This window comes from Gorilla gorilla, chromosome 4 (assembly GCF_029281585.2).
Source record: "Gorilla gorilla gorilla isolate KB3781 chromosome 4, NHGRI_mGorGor1-v2.1_pri, whole genome shotgun sequence".
Classification (NCBI taxonomy): domain Eukaryota; kingdom Metazoa; phylum Chordata; class Mammalia; order Primates; family Hominidae; genus Gorilla; species Gorilla gorilla.
Genome location: NC_073228.2, coordinates 17602596 through 17619794, shown reverse-complemented (window position 1 = coordinate 17619794; position 17199 = coordinate 17602596). Strand labels below are relative to the sequence as shown.

General features: G+C 56.9%; 2 protein-coding genes across 2 annotated transcripts; one reads left to right on the top strand and one right to left on the bottom strand.

Annotated features, from left to right (window-relative positions):
- Positions 1 to 143: 143 nt before the first annotated feature.
- BTBD17 (BTB domain containing 17) lies at positions 144 to 5664 on the bottom strand. Its single transcript, XM_004041051.3, has 3 exons — positions 5456 to 5664; positions 3678 to 3954; positions 144 to 1458 (listed from the first exon to the last, which is right to left on the bottom strand). Exons 1-3 carry the CDS (start codon positions 5538 to 5540, stop codon positions 384 to 386), a joined length of 1437 nt encoding a protein of 478 aa, XP_004041099.2. The 5' UTR covers positions 5541 to 5664; the 3' UTR covers positions 144 to 383.
- Positions 5665 to 13128: 7464 nt separating this feature from the next.
- GPR142 (G protein-coupled receptor 142) lies at positions 13129 to 16611 on the top strand. Its single transcript, XM_019028581.3, has 3 exons — positions 13129 to 13295; positions 14189 to 14347; positions 15409 to 16611. The coding sequence occupies exons 1-3, from the start codon at positions 13202 to 13204 to the stop codon at positions 16278 to 16280; spliced, it is 1125 nt and encodes a 374-aa protein (XP_018884126.3). The 5' UTR covers positions 13129 to 13201; the 3' UTR covers positions 16281 to 16611.
- Positions 16612 to 17199: the final 588 nt, after the last annotated feature.

The following is a 17199-nucleotide window of genomic DNA, read 5'->3' as shown; positions in this document are numbered from 1 at the left end:
TGTGGATGCTTTTACCTGCCCTAGTTCTGTGTCTGGGTGGGGGGAAAAGCTCAACAAAGGGGAGTGAAACCCCTAAACCCCCTGGCTTGTGGGACCCTCCCTGGGCTGCTTTTACCCAGAAACTGAGTGGTTCAATCATCCCCTTACCACTCTGAGCATCGGTTTATTCAGGACCAAGAACGTTCCTTCAAGTCAGCTGTGAAATCAGCTCTTGAAACCAGGCATCTTGTCTACCACGCCTCACCTGGACTCCACCCCAGCCCTAGGGTGGCCGGCGCCTGGCCATCCAGGGGACCAGGCTTGTTGCCACCTCCACGCTCGCCTTGCCCTTCCCAGACCCACACGGACCACCTAGGCCAGGCCTTTATTCCCAGACCCCGAGGCTACTTGGGGGTCCGGATAAGGGTGTGGTATACGGGCTTGACGATGAGGTGCAGGTGCAGGGCGTTCTCAACCAGGTACTCGGAGTTGCGCCGCTGCAGGTCGGCGTGCACCAGGAAGTCGCCGGCCTCCTCGCTGCTCTGGTGGAAGCTGTAGGCGTGGCGGACCAGCAGGCGGCCCTGCTGGCGCGCCCCCACCAGCACGGTCTTCTGGAAGCTCACGCCCGCCGCGTCGCCGCCGCTGCTGGCCGGCGTCACCACCAGCCGCGGTCGGCCGTCCTCCGGGCGCGCGGCGGGCAGCGCTGTGCCCGCGGCGTCCGCGTAAACGGGCCGCAGGCTGACGGGCAGCCAGCGCGGCGAGAAGAGCACGTTCCAGGTGACCCGGCGGCCCGCGTCGTGGCCACTCGGGCCCAGCTGCGTCTGGAAGCTGGTGCTGCGGTCGTCGCGGGCCGGGTTGCTGATGACCCACGGGGCGCCCCAGGCGGGCGCGAGGTAGTTACGGGGCAGGAAGGCGCTGCCGTTGACGTCGAAGAACTTGGCGTAGTGCAGCGGCGACGCGGCGTGGAACTGGTAGGCCTGCAGCAGGAGGTCGGCCACCGCGGAGCCGTGGCGCGCCAGGGCTGCCGAGCGCGCCTGCAGCTGGAACAGCTGTGCCGGTGGGATCATGGGGTAGCGTATGGCGCGTAGCGCCCGCTCGGCCACGGCAGGGGGCGGCCGCGCGCGACCCAGCCAGGCCTCCAGCGCGTGGAACAGCTCCAGTTCATCCTGCAGCACCAGGTCCGAGCGTTGCAGGAGCTGCCAGAGCAGCTCAGGGCTCACGGCGCCCCACTCGGTGCTGGCCGCCACGGCCGACAGGTTCCAGGCCAGGAACTGCAGGCAGCTCTCGCGCAGGGCCTCGTCCCCGGTGCCCACCGCGTAGTGGTACCAGCCCACCGCCGGGCCCGCGCCTCCCGCCAGGTGCGCGCGCATGTAGTCGGCCACGCCGCGCTGCAGGGAGGCCACGCCGTACTTGGTGGCCAGTCTGTGCAGGGGGATGGCCTGGGTCAGCAGCACGGTCAGCTCCCCGCAGTACAGGTACCTGCGGGAGAGACCGAGAGGTGGGGCGGGGTCAGGGCGGTACCCACCTCCCAGGATAGATTTTTTAGAGTCCACAGGGGACCCGGCCTGGAGTTGGAGCTTCACGGTCCGGGTGCAAACACAGTGGAAGCCCCACCCTGAGACTTCACATGTTTTCCTTTCAAGGACCCTTCCAGGCCATTCTTACTTCACAGGCTCTTCTTTCCGTTTCCGTGGTGATGTAGAAATTGCCTGCATTGACTGTGCCTCTACTAGGCGTGCAGCCCTAGGCTGGAACAAAACAGACGTGGCTCCTGCCGTTGGGGTTTCCAGTCTGGTTGGGATCCATGGCCTGCCTTCTCCTCGCCATGAGTCTGGGCAAGTCACTTAACTTCAGTGAACCTTAGGCTAATCAATCACCTAGGAAAGGGGGAGTGGCACACACCCCTCAGGGTTATTGTGACAACCAGAGGAGAATAAAGAATCTTGCTTTAGGCCAGGTGGGTGCTAGTGGCTCACACCTGGAATCTCAGCACTTTGGAAGGCCAAGATGGGAGGATTGCTTGAGGCCAGGAGTTCAAGACCAGCTTGGGCAACATAGCAAGACCCTATCTCTACAAAAAATAAAAAATGTTAAAACATTAGTCATGTGTGGTGGTGCACGCTTGTAGTCCCAGCTGCTTGGGAGTCTGAGGTGGGAATATAGCTTCAGCCCAGGAGTTCAAGGCTGCAGTGAGCTATGATCATCATGCCACTACACTCCAGCTTTTTTTTTTTTTTTTTTGAGATGAGGTCTTTCTGTGTTGCTCAGGTTGGTCTCAAACTCCTGGACTTGAGCAGTCCTCCCACCTCGGCCTCTCAAAGTGCTGGGATTACAGGTGTGAGCCCCCATTTCTTTTTTGCAGCCTCACCTTTCTTTTTCCTCTCCTACTGTTGGTGATCACTTGTGCTGAGTATCTCTTCCTCTTACTTCTGCCGCTGTCCCGTGGCTCACCTTTCCTGCCAGTCCCCACCGGCACACGGCACTGCACTTGCCTCTATAGGAGTGTGGCAGCCACTGCCAGCCATCTTCCCCAACATCCATTTCTCCCCTTTCCCCTGCGTGATTGCCTCTGGGAATAAAAGACCACATTTCCCAGGCTCCCTCATTCTAGCCTTGGCCATGTGACTAACTGCTGGTCAGTGGGCACAGTTTGGGATTTGCCGGAAGGCTGATTAAATGCAACTGATTCAGGATTAACAGGAAGACCCTTTTTGCCCTTCTGTCTTATCCCCTTTCCTGTTGCCTGGAACTTGGAAGCAATGTATGGAATTCTGCAGGCATCTCGTCTGAGCCGTTAGAACAGTTACTTTCTTAGACACTAGTGTGAATGGCACCCCCTGAGCAGCATCACGGCAGGAGGCAGGAGGTGGAGAGAGCCGTCTAACTTTTTCAGCTCCCTAGCCCTGTGGTTCCAAACCTGGCCAAACACCAAAACCACAGCGATGCTTTAAAATAAAAAATATTCGTCTATAATGGAATATTTAGGAAAATAAAAAGTAAATAAATAAAATAAAAAATGATTGCTGGCCCTAACCCTAGACCTGAAACTGATGATCCAGGTTGGGATCCGTGAAACTATAGTTTTTTTGTTTGTTTGTTTGTTTGTTTGGTTGGTTGGTTGGTTTTTTTCAGACAGAATCCTGCTCTGTCACCCAGGCTGGAATCTAGTGGCACGATCTCAGCTCACTGCAAACCCAAACTCTGCCTCCCAGGTTCAAGCCATTCTCCTGCCTTAGCCTCCCAAATAGCTGGGATTACAGTCGTGTGCCACCACACCCAGCTAATTTTCTATATTTTTAGTAGAGACAGGGTTTCACCATGTTGGCCAGGCTGGTCTTGAACTCCTGACCTCAAGTGATCCACCTGCCTCAGCCTCCCAAATTGCTGGGATTGCAGGCATGAGCCACCGCGCCCGGCCCCAAAACTGTAGTTTTTAAAAGCTGTCTATGGCCAGGTTCGGAAACAGCTCTGAGGGGGTTACTAGGAACCGAAAGTGATATCAAACTGCACAGATGACACGGGCAAAGACAGGGAGCTGTACAGTGGAAGAAGGGATGCAGGGGTCACTGTCATCCCAGTGATGTCCGGGGAAATGGACATAACAACCTCTAAGGGCCTGGGCTTCCCTGACCCTGTAGGTGGAGGAGCCGGGGGCTGAGGAAGGGATGAAGCCTTCCCCTAGTTTTCCGCGTCCCCACCTGATGAACTTGTCGAAGACAGCGGCGCAGTCCCGCGGCTCCTGCAGCACCGCCTCGCTCTGGTTACTTAGCAGCTCCCGGAACAGCTCACTGTGCAGTCCCAGCAGCAGGCGGTGGGCGTGGAATACCCGGACCTCATCGGTGCCCGCAGCCTGCACCCGCAGAACCACATCGCTGGCGTTGCCCTGCCGCAGCAGCTCCTGCAAGCGCTGGAGCACCGCCTGGGAGTGGTTGATGGAGGTGCCAGCTGCCTCCCCGCCAACATCGGCTCTCTGTGCTGCAGCAGGAAGGAACACAGCACAGCCTGAGAAGGTGCCCGGGCCCAGAACCTCAGTCAGGGGTGGAGACGGACCAGCTGGAGACATATGCATGGGTGTGAGCAGAGGGCAAGGTGGGCGTAGGCAGGTTGTATGTGCATACCTGTTTGTGCCCACGAGGCTCGTGGATGCATCGGTGCACACACAAACGCACCCTGGGTGGAAAGGTCATGCCAATGCAAACCCCAAGAGGATGCTCTTGGAAGGGGGTGCATTCAGGCAGGGGGAGGTTGTGCTCAGGTTTAGGACAACATGCCCAGAACTCATCTCCATGCTGCCAGCCGCCCAGGCAAGGGTTGAGGAAACTCGTGGTCCCACCCTTCTCACTTCCTAAAGAATTGTCCATCTAACCCCTTGGAGCAGTAGTCAGAAGTGGTGCATTCACTAACAAATATTTACTGAGCACTTACTATATGCTAGACATTCTCCTAAGAGCTTGGGATATGGCAGTGGACAAAGCAAGCCAAGTTCTTATGCTCATAAAAGCTCATAAAAGCACAAATTGACATATCAAACGGGTAAGACACACACAAATAAGCACTCCAGTTTTAAAGGAGCCAGCCAGGGAACCAGTGTCAAGGCAGGCTCCAGCCCCGCAAAGGCCCTTGAACGGAATGGGCCTGGGGTACTGGGAGCAGAGAGAGCGTTAGGGAGGCCACAGCAGTAGCAGGAGAGAGGGGCGGGTGTGAGACGAGGCTGCGGGTGTGGAAGGGAAGCTGTTTTCCAGGCCCAGCCCTGCCCTCTTGGGTCCTGATCTCTGAGACAGAAGCCCATTTTCTGTGGGTGGCCAGCAGGGGACAGGACAAAGTGCGAAGGGCCAGCTGGTGCTGGAATAGAACTTCCTGGGTAACTGAGCACTGAGGCTGGCCAGGCCGGCCTTTTGCTTAATGCTCCAGGATGCCCTGACAGTCAGATGGGGATATGCACTCAGTTACAGAAACTGTCAGCAGCTTTCCCAAGCCGAGAACAGGGAGGGGAGCCTCGCAGAGGGAGGCGGGTGGGGGCCTGATTGCAGCAGATGGGCCGCGGCCACATGTGCACGCACAGCACACACAGGCCCGTGGTGCACACAGGAGAGAAGGCTCACACAGGAGCAGAGCATCTGTGCATGAGAGAGGGAGGCCGAGGGACAAAGGGAGGGTGAAAGAGAAGCGGGTAGTATGTTTCCCAGCCCTGCCTTCCCCAGCTGTCACTTTGAAGGACCTGAATGCTGATGGCGTCCCCATTCAGCCTCTGCCCAGGACAATGGGCAATGGAGGGTCCTCTTGTCCTTAAGAGCCCTGCCCACCTGCCTGCCAGGCCCCTCCTTCCTTCAGAGAGATGAGTCCGTGGAGCTGTCCGGTCCACCCCGTGCTCTCCCCAGCAGCTGGACACCGCCCCCTCCTGGCCGGCCGCGTGCAGCCAGGGCTGGGACGACCTGCCGCTCCACCCTGCCGCGCACCTGGCCCACTGCCCGCTCACCTGCACGGGTGACCAGGCCCACCAAGGTCAGCATGGCCCAGAAGCTGCCCCAGGACCCAGGCTTGGAGTAGCCTCTCCTAGGCATCTTTGTGCTCAGCCCCCAAGTCCACTGGAGGGACGGTGAAGCCCAGACCACTCTGCTCACATCCCTCTTCCTTATATAGGATCCGGCACAAGGGGACGGCACCCCCCTTCCTGCTTGGCCTCCCTCCCCCACTCAGCCTCCTCCATGGATTGGTGGAAACTGGCCCCAGCTGTTGCCCAGGCAACCACTTAAGCCAGAGAGCGGCAGCCCCGGGGGCTATTGTGCTGCCTGTGGGCCCCCAAGGGGAACAGATCCGGAACCCTCCTCCCCCAATCTCCTTACCACCCAGCAGGGCTAGCCGTGCCGCTCCCTGGAAAGTTTCAGGCTCTCTGGAGAATAGGCGAGGGGCTCCAGGACCACTGGCAGCCATTGGCCTGAGGGTCCCCAGTTCCCTCCCCCAACCCCAGGCCTCGGCCCTGGCACGGAGCGCACTTGGCAGCGTCGTGCCTGGAGCACCATGGTGAGCCGGCTGCAAAGGAAGGGCCTGGAAGAGGAAAGGAGAGGCGGCTGAGGCTCCCATCCCTCCCCCACTCCCATTTTGGGGTGGGGCAGCTCCTCAGAGAGAAGCTCAGAGATCTCTCGAATAGGGGCCCATGGGCAACTGATGTCAGTTTCATATTCTTTGTTGAAGAAGGTTCCTGGAATGCTGTGGGGAGGGTGATGGGCTGGCAGGAAAGTTCTGTGGGGACTGTGACTGTCGCCTCCCCCAGGGGCAAGCTGAGCCAGGTGGCAGGGCTAGGCATAGAGCAGATGCACCCTGCCCCGTGCACCACTGCATGGGTGACCCCTGCCCAGAGCGGGACTGGCCACCTTCTAGCTCTGCGCTCCAGCCAGCCCAAGGCTGGGCACTGTCTGCCCTGCTATTTCCTGACTTGAATTCTCCTTCCCCAAGTGGCCTCAGGTCTCTGGGTTCACCTCCTTGGAAGGCTTGTTTTACCAGCTTCTGTCTTATTTCCCACTGTAATTTTTCCTTTTCCAGGCTGAGGAGGCATGCTGCAGACCTGGTGTTTCACTCCCAATGTAAGGAAACTGAGGCAGGGAGCTAGGTTGCAGTCTCAGTTGGGTTAGTGCAGAGGAGTGCTCTTCTAAAAACAAAGGCAACAGAGAGAGGAAAGTGAGTCTGGAGCTCAGCAAAGGCGCGCGCGCGCGCGCGTGTGTGTGTGTGTGTGTGTGTGTGTGTAGGGTGGCATGCTGTGAGTCCTCACCTTTGCAGGGAGCCAGCAGGGTCTGCCCCAGTTCTTCGTGGGAGGGACTCCTTTGAGCTTGGCTAACCGAAGTGGGTGACTCCCAAGGGATCTGACTCCGAGGCAGGGCTCTGGGTTGAGGATGAATTAAATCTTCCTCTCCCTGGCTCTCTGGATCCCAGGGGCCAGCTCGATGCATTGATTTCTGCCTCTGGCTGGCACAGAGACCCAGCAGCTCCACCCCCTCTCTGGAGCCGCAGAGAGAGCAAGAACTGGGTCTGGCACCTGCCTCGTCCGGGTTGGCAGAGTTGGAGCTCTCCAGCCCAGCGGAAACCCCTCCGGCTGCCCTGAGTTTCATGCCTGGCTCCCCTCATCCAAATCCACTATCCCTTGCCCACTGGCTGCCCGCCTGCCCTTCCCATGGGCTGTACCATGTCCTGGCTCAACCCAGCAAGTCCAAGTCTCCATGCAGCAGGGCAGCCCTGGTCCCTGAGGGCATCCCAGCTTCCAAGCACAGTGCTTTCGATAGGAATGTTATTGATGATAAGAGAACCCGCTACTCAGAAAACTGTCGTTTGATATTTGTGCCTCTCAACTCCAGCCTCCTTCAGCCTCTGCATCAGTCATTCTTTGTTTTGTTTTGCTTTTCTGGAGGCAGAATCTCTCAGTCACCAAGGCTGGAGTGCAGTGACACAATCATAGCTCACTGCAGCCTCAAACTCCTAGGCCCAAGCGATCCTCCTGCCTCAGCCTCCCAAGTAGCTGGGACACAGGCAGCGCCACCAAGCCTAGCTAATTTTGTATCAGTCATTCTTGAAGGGTAGCCACCTGCATTAGAATCTCCCATGCTCCACCTTGGAACCAGAATTTTCAGAGGCAGGGTCTGGCTGTCTGTATTTTCTAAGTACTCCCAGACAATTGTTATACGCACCCCAAGACAAGCGCTACCTACTAGAGCTAGATTGGTGGCATTTCAAGTGTGAAGGAAGCTGGGAGGCCCTGGATCATCAAGAAGACCCCGAAGAGTCACCTCTGACTCCCCATCTCTGACAGGCCCCACCTCCCATTATTTCTAATCTCCCTTATCCCTGGCCCTCTTCGAATGATTTAGAAACTAGCTTTCCACATAGAGGCATTCTCTGTTCTCATTTTCTTTCTTTTTTTTTTTTTTTGAGATGGAGTCCTGCACCGTTGCCCAGGCTGGAGTGCAGTGGCACAATCTTGGCTCACTGCAAGCTCTGCCTCCTGGGTTCATGCCATTCTCCTGCCTCAGCCTCCTGAGTAGCTGGGACTACAGGCGCCCGCCACCACGCTCAGCTAATTTTTTGTACTTTCAGTAGAAACGGGGTTTCACCGTGTTAGCCGGGATGGTCTCAATCTCCTGACCTCGTGATCCGCCCGCCTCGGCCTCCCAAAGTGCTGGGATTACAGGCGTGAGCCACCGTGCCCGGCCTCTCATTTTCGTAACAGAGCATTGCTGGAGTGTCTGTGTGTGTGTGTGTGTGTGTGTGTGTGGTATGCATGTGCACACGTGTGTATGCAGTGCGTGTGTGTGCATGTGCCTATTTATATGTGTGTGCGTATTGTGTGTGTACATGCATGTGCGTGGTGTGTGTGCATGCATATTTGTGGATATGTGTGTGTGGTATGTGTACATGCATGTGTATGTGTGGGGGAGTGTCCTGGGGCGGGAGAGAGGAAGCCGGATATTTGCCCTGAGCGCTTTTTTTTTTCTTTTGAGATGAAGCCTCGCTCTGTCGCCCAGGCTGGAGTGCAGTGGCGCCATTTCAGCTCACTGCAACCTCCACCTTCTGGGTTCAAACAATTCTCCTGCCTCAGCCTCCTGTGTAGCTGGGATTACAGGTGTGCACTACTATGCCTAGCTAATGTTTGTATTTTTAGTAGAGACGAGGTTTCACCATCTTGGCCAGGCTGGTCTCGATCTCCTCACCTCAGGTGATCCTCCCGCCTTGGCCTCCCAAAGTGCTGGGATTACAGGCGTGGGCCACGGTGCTTGGCCAAGTCTTTGAGAGGAAGAATCTGCAGCACTGCATATATATACATATATATACATATATTGGCCCCATGGATCTGGGAGCTCCATAATTCCTTGAAGGCAAGTCTGATGAATTCACAAGCCAGCACCATCCCAGAGAGGAGTGTTACTTCCCGCCCCAGACGGGAGTGTTTATAGCCCAAGCCATGTGTCTGAGGTCTTATGACCAGGAACCTCAGAGGCAGGATTTATTTTTCGAGTTCTGAGTTGTGCTTGACTTTCTTTTTTCTGATTTTTGTTGTTGTTGTTGTTAGAGATGGGGTCTCACTCTTTCACCCAGGCTGGAGTGTGGTGGCACTGTCATAGCTCACTGCAGCCTCAAATTCCTGGGCTCAAGCAATCCTCCAGCCTCAGCCTTCCAAGTAGCTGGGACCACAGGTATGAACCACTGCACCTGGCTACTTGACTTTTCTTTTCACAACCCCATGTTGGGGTTTTTTGTTTTTTGTTTTGAGATGGAGTCTCACTGTCGCCAGGCTGGAGTACAGTGGTGCGATCTCAGCTCACTGCAACCTCTGCCTCCCGGGTGCAGGCGATTCTCCTGCCTTTGCCTCCAGAGTAGCTGGGACTACAGGTACCCACTACCATGCCTGGCTAATTGTCGTATTGTTAGTAGAGACGGGGTTTCACCATGTTGGCCAGGATGGTCTCGATCTCCTGACCTCATGATCTGCCCGCCTCGGCCTCCCAAAGTGCTGGGATTACAGACGTGAGCCACCACATCCAGCCCATGCTGTCTTTTTGGGGAAGTTTTTCCAATTGTGATAAGTGATCCCTTTGGACAAGGAATCTCTAGTACAGTAAAAACAACGGAAAACTCTTGCAAGCTTGGGGCCAGATAAAGAGTTTCTGAATCTGCAAAGGGGGTGATCAGACACTGGACTGTGGTAACCCCTCAGAGGGGTGGGCTCCAGACGCAGCCTGGCCCTACCTGGCACCCTCCCTTGCATCTGTAGTGCTTCTTGTCCTGACTTAGGGTTCCCTGAGTCACTGGGCCACTTGGACTGGGGACAGGAAATCATGGGTTTAAGTTTCAGGCCCCGTGTACACAGGGGAGCACATAAAGGTAAATATGAGGCCGGGCATGATGGCTCACACCTTTAATTCCAGCACTTTGGGAGGCTGAGGCGGGCGGATCACTTGAGGTCAGGAGTTCAAGCCCAGCCCGGGCAACATGGTAAAACCCCGTCTCTACTAAAACTACAAATATTAGCCAAGCGTGGTGGCTGGTGACTGTAATCCCAGCTACTTGGGAGGTTGAGGCAGGAAAATCGCTTGAACCTGGGAAGCAGAGGTTGCAGTGAGCTGAGATTGCACCCCTGCACTCCAGCCTGGGCAACAGGGTGAGACTCTGTCTCAAACAAACAAAAACTTAAATAAGAAGGAATCCTTGGCCAGGTGTGGTGGCTCACATCTGTAATCCCAGCACTCTGGGAGGCCGAGGCAGGTGGATTGCATGAGCCCAGGAGCTCAAGACCAGCCTAGGTAACATGGCGAAACACTGTCTCTACAAAAAATACAAAAATTAGCTGGGCGTGGTGGTGCATGCCTGTAATGCCAGCTACTCGGGAGGCTAAGATGGGAGGATCACTTGAGCCTGGGAGTTCGAGGCTGCAGTGAGCTATGATCACACCACTGTACCACAGCCTGGGTGACAGAGTGAGACCCTGTCTTGAGGGGTAGGGAGGCAGAAGAAAAAAAAAGAGAGAGAGAGACCCTGGTGCTCAGGCCTGGTGGCTCTGGCTGGACTGATCAGGGCTGAAGACTTCAGAGACCAAAAAGGTCAAGGTGTGGCTGGGCGCGGTGGCTCACACCTGTGATCCCAGCATTTTGGGAGACCCAGGTGGGCATATCACCTGAGGTCAGGAGCTCGGGACCAGCCTGGCTAACATGGTGAAACCCTGTCTCTACTAAAAATACAAAAATTAGCCGGGCATGATGGCAGGCACCTGTAATCCCAGCTACTTGGGAGGCTGAGGCAGGAGAATCACTGGAACCCAGGAGGCAGAGGTTGCAGTGAGCCGAGATAGCACCATTGCACTCCAGCCTGGGTGACAGAGCGAGACTCTGTCTCAAAAAGAAAAGAAAAAAAAAAGTCAAGGTGTGCGGCTGGGTCTTCATAACGTCTTTCACCTTGCCCAGGCTGGCTCAGAGGTGACTGCCTTAGTGGATAGGATCCCTTCCACCGTGGGCTAGCAGCCTACCCTGGTCACTGACACCACACCATGTAGGAAAGAATCGCCACCACCAAGAAGGGGTCTCTCACCTCTGTACAGGCTGTGTGCTGGCTGATGACGTGGTTGCCCTGTCCTGTCTGCTGCTGCCATGGAGCTGGACATCTCCAGGCTCCATCTCTTGAACCATGGATCCCAGCATTGTTAGCAATGAGTATTATGATGTTGCCCATGGAGGCAAAAGATCCAGTGGGTCCCCACTTCCCTGCAGGACATCACTGCTGTCCTGGGTACAGAAGCATATACTGAGGAAGACAAATCAATGGTGTCCCATGCACAGAAAAGCCAGTATTCTTGTCTGAGCCATTCCAGGTGGCTGAGGTCTCCACAGGTCACACGGGGAAGCTGGGACCTCCGAATAAGACCATCCAAGGACTCCAGCAGTTTCTGCCAGGTGAATCCAGCCGCCTCCCAGAACAGGCCTTCTATGGGGTGGGATGCTAAGTTGCTGGAAGGACGTGCGTGGGGCATCATTTTAGCAAACTCAGTCCCCCTCCTCCATCTCTCCCTCTCCTCGCTCTGAATCCAGGGAGCTCTAGTTTTCTGTGTAGCCCGTGTGACAGCCTTGGTTGAAACCATTGTGTTCCGTCTGAAGAATATTTAAGGTTTCCAGTCAAGTGTACATCCCTCAAAGAAACAAAGTGGGCTTAGCATGGTGACTCACACCTGAAATCCCAGCTCTTTGAGAGGCCAAGGCAGAAGGACCACTTGAAGCCTGGAGTTCCAGACCAGCCTCGGCAACACAGCGAGACCCCAAACTCTCTCTATAGCTATACATAAAATTTAAAAAAACAAAGTGTAGGGACAGGGTGGGCACTCGGTAAATGTTGGCAGGGACCCTCCTTGCCCCTCACCCATGGCAGTTCCTTGAAGAGAGGGTCTGCCTCCTCTCATCCCTAGCCTCCTGCTGCAAGGAGGTGGTGGCCTGGGGCGTCATCTGTGCTACTTGCACTTTCTGGGGCTGGGGTCCCAGCACTCCACCAGAGGACCTGTCCTGAGCGGGCAGCTCCATCTCCAGTCCCACTGTGCCACCCAGGGTGCCTAGCCAAACCATGGGACTTTCAGGCTTGCAGGGTCAGGATGTGGCCACCAGGGGGCAGCAGGGCCTGCGCTGTGAGTATCCGAGGGGGTGTTGGGATGGGGAGTTCCAGGCTCTGATGTGAGATCTAACTCCCAGAGCTGGGAGGCTCCCTATATTTCCTGCCATATTTTCTGCTGCATTCCCAGAGGACAGGCCATGGGAGGTGATTCCAGGGGGGCCTGAGCTCTCCTCCTGAGGCCGTCCACGGGGCATCCATGTCCCGGGTGCCTGCTTGTGGGCTGCTCTGGTCACTCTTCCTCTAGGGCAGGGGAGCCAGTCTGGCCTCTTCTGAGTGCTCACCAGCAACGGCTGTTGTTTATTTGCCAGGGATTGATATTCTTGAGGGATGGTCCATTTCACCAGGGCCAGGAAAACAACAGCTTGCAGGACTGTGGTTTCCCAGCACCGGCTGCAGGCAGCCTCGTCCGGCTGCTCCCAGAGGATGCCCCACCCTGTGCACGGCTGCCTGCCATCCTGCCCCTGGGGGTAGCCTCCACCTCCCCCACCATGGCCACTGCAGGACTGACCCTGTACACCTGGTCCCCTGAGCCTCTTGGGATCATAGCCCTGTCTGTGGCAGCCTAACCACTCCTACCTGGCACGACTTCCCCAACTCCTCACAGAGGTGCACTACTCTCTTCCCTTTCAGTCTGGATGCTCATAGAGTCAGCACCCTGAGTCCTTCTGCCTGTCCCCAAAGTCCTCAGCCCCAGGTTTGACCCCAGCTGAACCCAGGCCAGCTCACAGAGTGCCCCGGGGCACAAGGCAGCCCCCAGAACCCCTATCCTGGCATCCTGCCTCTTCTCCTCACTTCCTGCTCCCCCAGGCATAGACATACCTGTGAACCCCATGCCACCCTCAGCTCGTCTCTCCTGAAGCTGAAGCCCCTGCCCAGCCCGACCCCTTCCCCTGCCTGTGCACCTTAGAGGACCCTGGTTTGCTCCACCAGCATCTACTCTAGCTCTTTCCCCGGTGCCTCCGCCCACCAATTCCTTCCTCCTCCTTCCCCCGCCCCACCCCCCTGCACTAACAGGCTCAGTGTCTGCGGAAGGATCCTGGGGCAAACAACCACTTGGAGAGCCAGGGAGTGAGAGGTACAGCTGGCGATGCTGACAGGGAGCTGCGGGGACCCTCAGAAAAAGCCACAGGTGACCCAGGACTCAGTGCCCCAGAGCATGGGGCTTGAGGGACGAGAGACAGGTAAGGCATCTTGAAGTGGGGTGTGCTGGGGGCAATAAGGTGGAAAGGCAGGAGGGAACAGGAGGCAGGTTAGGGACCTAGAGGGTGGAGTAGGGGCCGAAGCTGAGAGTGAGTGAGCAGTGAGCCCCCCGGCCTCAGCAGGAAAGGAAGAGCTGGAGTTCAACCTGAAAGAGACGCGCAGTGTGGCTTCAGGGGAACAGAGGCCAGAGTGGACGGTGCTTATCCTAGACCAGCCGCCTTACCCCTGTGGACTGAGTTTCCCCATCTGTGGACTTGGGCCATTCCAGCTTTAGTGGTGCTCACCTCTGAAGAGGGTATCTTTAGTTTAGAAAAGAGGGGGCCCTATCAACAGCCTCTCCTTAGAGGGGGACAGCTGTTGAGTGGAGCTGTGCAGACCGGGGGCCTCCACTGTGGACCTCCTAGAGAGGTCCCTATGTGTGGCTGGCATCACCCGGGTCGGAATCGCCCAGGTTGCTGACTACAAGCATGGCTGCTGCAACCCCGCTTCAGACCCTCTGGCCCAGAGGAGGCCCAGGAGCCTGCACCTCGACAAGTGCCCCCGTGATCCTGTTTCAGAGCCCCTGCTAGGCCGGGTGAGGGCCCATGGGGAGGACCCATGGGGAGCAATGGTCTCTATGGCAGCAGGCCGTGCTGCCAGGGACTTCCCATCAGTGGGGGAGCCGGGCCACTGAGGGAGTGGGGTGAGATGGGGTGGGGGTGAGGGTGGTCTTGGCAAGAATTCTCACAGCAACAGACAGTGCACTCAGCTGGGTCTGACTAGAGGGTCTGCAGAGAGCAGGGTGACTAGAAAGACCCCAGGTCAGGGCGGGGCTGCGCCCAGCCAGGTTAGAAATAGACCAGAGGCTCTGACTCTGCCCATCCGCACCTTCTAGCTGGCCAGCCACGAGTGACCCTGCTGCCCACGCCCAACGTCAGTGGGCTGAGCCAGGAGTTTGAAAGCCACTGGCCAGAGATCGCAGAGAGGTCCCCGTGTGTGGCTGGCGTCATCCCTGTCATCTACTACAGTGTCCTGCTGGGCCTGGGGCTGCCTGGTGAGTGGGGAGCTGGGGTCTGGGGACTTGGGCTTGGCCAGAAATGGGGATCCTCCTTCAATGGGTGCCAGTCCTCTGTGTTTGACCCCTGAGGCCCTGGATCATAGACCCCTGGTCTTTCCTTGCCATTGTCAGGGTGTTCTGGGTCACTGGAGGGGAATAAAAGTAAGGGGCTAGGATTGGGGGTGCTCACAGCTAAACCCAAGTTTTCCCCAGCAGTGAGCACACTCTTAGGATAACAAAATTCACATAGGAAATGGCTCAGCTCAGTACAAAGCTCCCCGTGCTGCCCATGCCTTCAGAGAACAGAGCTTGGGGCAGAGGCGGGTGTGTGGATATGGGAAGGACGGGTGGCCTCGGCCCTGGGGATTTCCCCAAGTCTGATAGCTAAACCCATGCCTGTGTCTAGGGACGCCTCCATTCTGGAGGACACAGAAAACCTAAAAAGGACTTGGAGGACAATGCCATAGGACAGGTAGCTTCTTCTTTTTTTTTTTTTTTTTTTTTGAGATGGAGTCTCGCTCTGTCACCCAGGCTGGAGTGCAGTGGCATGATCTCGGCTCATTGCAGCCTCCACTTCCCAGGTTCAAGCAATTCTCCTGCCTCAGCCTCCCAAGTAGCTGGGATTACAGGCATGCACCACCATGCCTGGCTAATTTTTATATTTTTTTAACAGAGACGGGGTTTCTCCATGTTGGTCAGGCTGGTCTTGAACTCCTGACCTCAGGTGATCTGCTCGCCTTGGCCTCCCAAAGTGCTGGATTACAGGCGTGAGCCACCACACCTGGCCAGGACAGGTGGCTGCTGAGGACCCTTCCATGTGCACTTACCTGTGCATAACCAGGGTACAGCCAGTGGCCTGCAGTGGATGGACAGAGCAGAGCTGGCCTGGGTGGCCTTCTGGGCAAAGTGGGGTTTCAGAAGGATCTGGAAGGAGAAAAAAGAGAAGCCAGCGCAGCCTCTGCACATGCAGATGGGGAGGGGCGATGGTGACACCTTGGAAAGCAGAGTCTGAGCTCTCTTCTGATGCCTCTCCCCTCCCTCACCTCGGCTGCCATCAGTCAGCCTCCTGACCGCAGTGGCCCTGGCGCGCCTTGCCACCAGGACCAGGAGGCCCTCCTACTACTACCTTCTGGCGCTCACAGCCTCGGATATCATCATCCAGGTGGTCATCGTGTTCGCGGGCTTCCTCCTGCAGGGAGCCGTGCTGGCCCGCCAGGTGCCCCAGGCTGTGGTGCGCATGGCCAACATCCTGGAGTTTGCTGCCAACCACGCCTCAGTCTGGATCGCCATCCTGCTCACGGTTGACCGCTACACTGCCCTGTGCCACCCCCTGCACCATCGGGCCGCCTCGTCCCCAGGCCGGACCCGCCGGGCCATTGCTGCTGTCCTGAGTGCTGCCCTGTTGACCGGCATCCCCTTCTACTGGTGGCTGGACATGTGGAGAGACACCGACTCACCCAGCACACTGGACGAGGTCCTCAAGTGGGCTCACTGTCTCACTGTCTATTTCATCCCTTGTGGCGTGTTCCTGGTCACCAACTCGGCCATCATCCACCGGCTACGGAGGAGGGGCCGGAGTGGGCTGCAGCCCCGGGTGGGCAAGAGCACAGCCATCCTCCTGGGCATCACCACACTGTTCACCCTCCTGTGGGCGCCCCGGGTCTTCGTCATGCTCTACCACATGTACGTGGCCCCTGTCCACCGGGACTGGAGGGTCCACCTGGCCTTGGATGTGGCCAACATGGTGGCCATGCTCCACACGGCAGCCAACTTCAGCCTCTACTGCTTTGTCAGCAAGACTTTCCGGGCCACTGTCCGACAGGTCATCCACGATGCCTACCTGCCCTGCACTTTGGCATCACAGCCAGAGGGCATGGCGGCGAAGCCTGTGATGGAGCCTCCGGGACTCCCCAAAGGGGCAGAAGTGTAGAGGAGGGGGCCCAGCTAGGGAGCTCAGGGTGGCTCATGGCCACATGTACTGGGGCCTTTGAGGTTGTACCCAAAACACGTTTATCAACAGCTTGCTTTCCTTGGGTGGGGGTGGAGGCTCCTCCTTTGGGTGTGGCTCCCAGGTAGAGAGGAGGACAACTTAGCCAGCTCTTACCTTTGCTTCACCAGCAATCCCTATTTCCTGGGAAGATGAAACGGCACTCCCAGGCACAGGCTAATAGCATCAGTGCTGTGGGCATTCCTTTGTGGGGGGCATTTTGCCTGGCTCATCGTGAATGCCAGATTAATGTTGGTTGAATGGATAGAAAAATGGACAGATGGAGGCCGGGTGCGGTGGCTCACGCCTGTAATCCCAGCACGTTGGGAGGCTAAGGCAGGCGGATCACGAGGTCAGGAGATCGAGACCACAGTGAAACCCTGTCTCTACTAAAAATACAAAAAATTAGCTGGACGCAGTGGCGGGCGCCTGTAGTCCCAGCTACTCGGGAGGCTGAGGCAGGAGAATGGCGTGAACCCGGAAGGCGGAGCTTGCAGTGAGCCGAGATCCCGCCACTGCACTCCAGCCTGGGCGACAGAGTGAGACTCCGTCTCAAAAAAAAAAAAAAAAAAAAAAAACCAAAAAAGGACAGATGGATGGATGGATGGATGGATGGATGTGAATTGTCTCCAGCCCACCCCCCTTTCCTGGTGCCTGCCTCTCATTCCCTGAATGGATCACCTCTCCAGCTCCTAGTGGCAATGCCAGAGTTTGAAAAGGAAGGTATCTTCAGGACTTAAGGCATTTCTTAGGCTGGAGGAAACAAAGAAATTGAGCTGAGCAATGGGAGGGGGCTGCTTGGGGGATAAAAGCCCCCAGGGCCAGTCAGAAAGGGGTGATCTTAAATCAGATGTGAGGAGCC

Coding starts and splice junctions, on each gene's coding strand:
- BTBD17 (XM_004041051.3), bottom strand. CDS start 5,540: ATGCCTAGGAGAGGCTACTCCAAGCCTGGGTCCTGGGGCAGCTTCTGG. Junction 3,955..5,455: donor GGGCCTGGTCACCCGTGCAG/GTGAGCGGGCAG, acceptor TTCCTGCTGCAG/CACAGAGAGCCGATGTTGGC. Junction 1,459..3,677: donor GTCTTCGACAAGTTCATCAG/GTGGGGACGCGG, acceptor TCTCTCCCGCAG/GTACCTGTACTGCGGGGAGC.
- GPR142 (XM_019028581.3), top strand. CDS start 13,202: ATGCTGACAGGGAGCTGCGGGGACCCTCAGAAAAAGCCACAGGTGACC. Junction 13,296..14,188: donor GCTTGAGGGACGAGAGACAG/GTAAGGCATCTT, acceptor CGCACCTTCTAG/CTGGCCAGCCACGAGTGACC. Junction 14,348..15,408: donor GCTGGGCCTGGGGCTGCCTG/GTGAGTGGGGAG, acceptor GGCTGCCATCAG/TCAGCCTCCTGACCGCAGTG.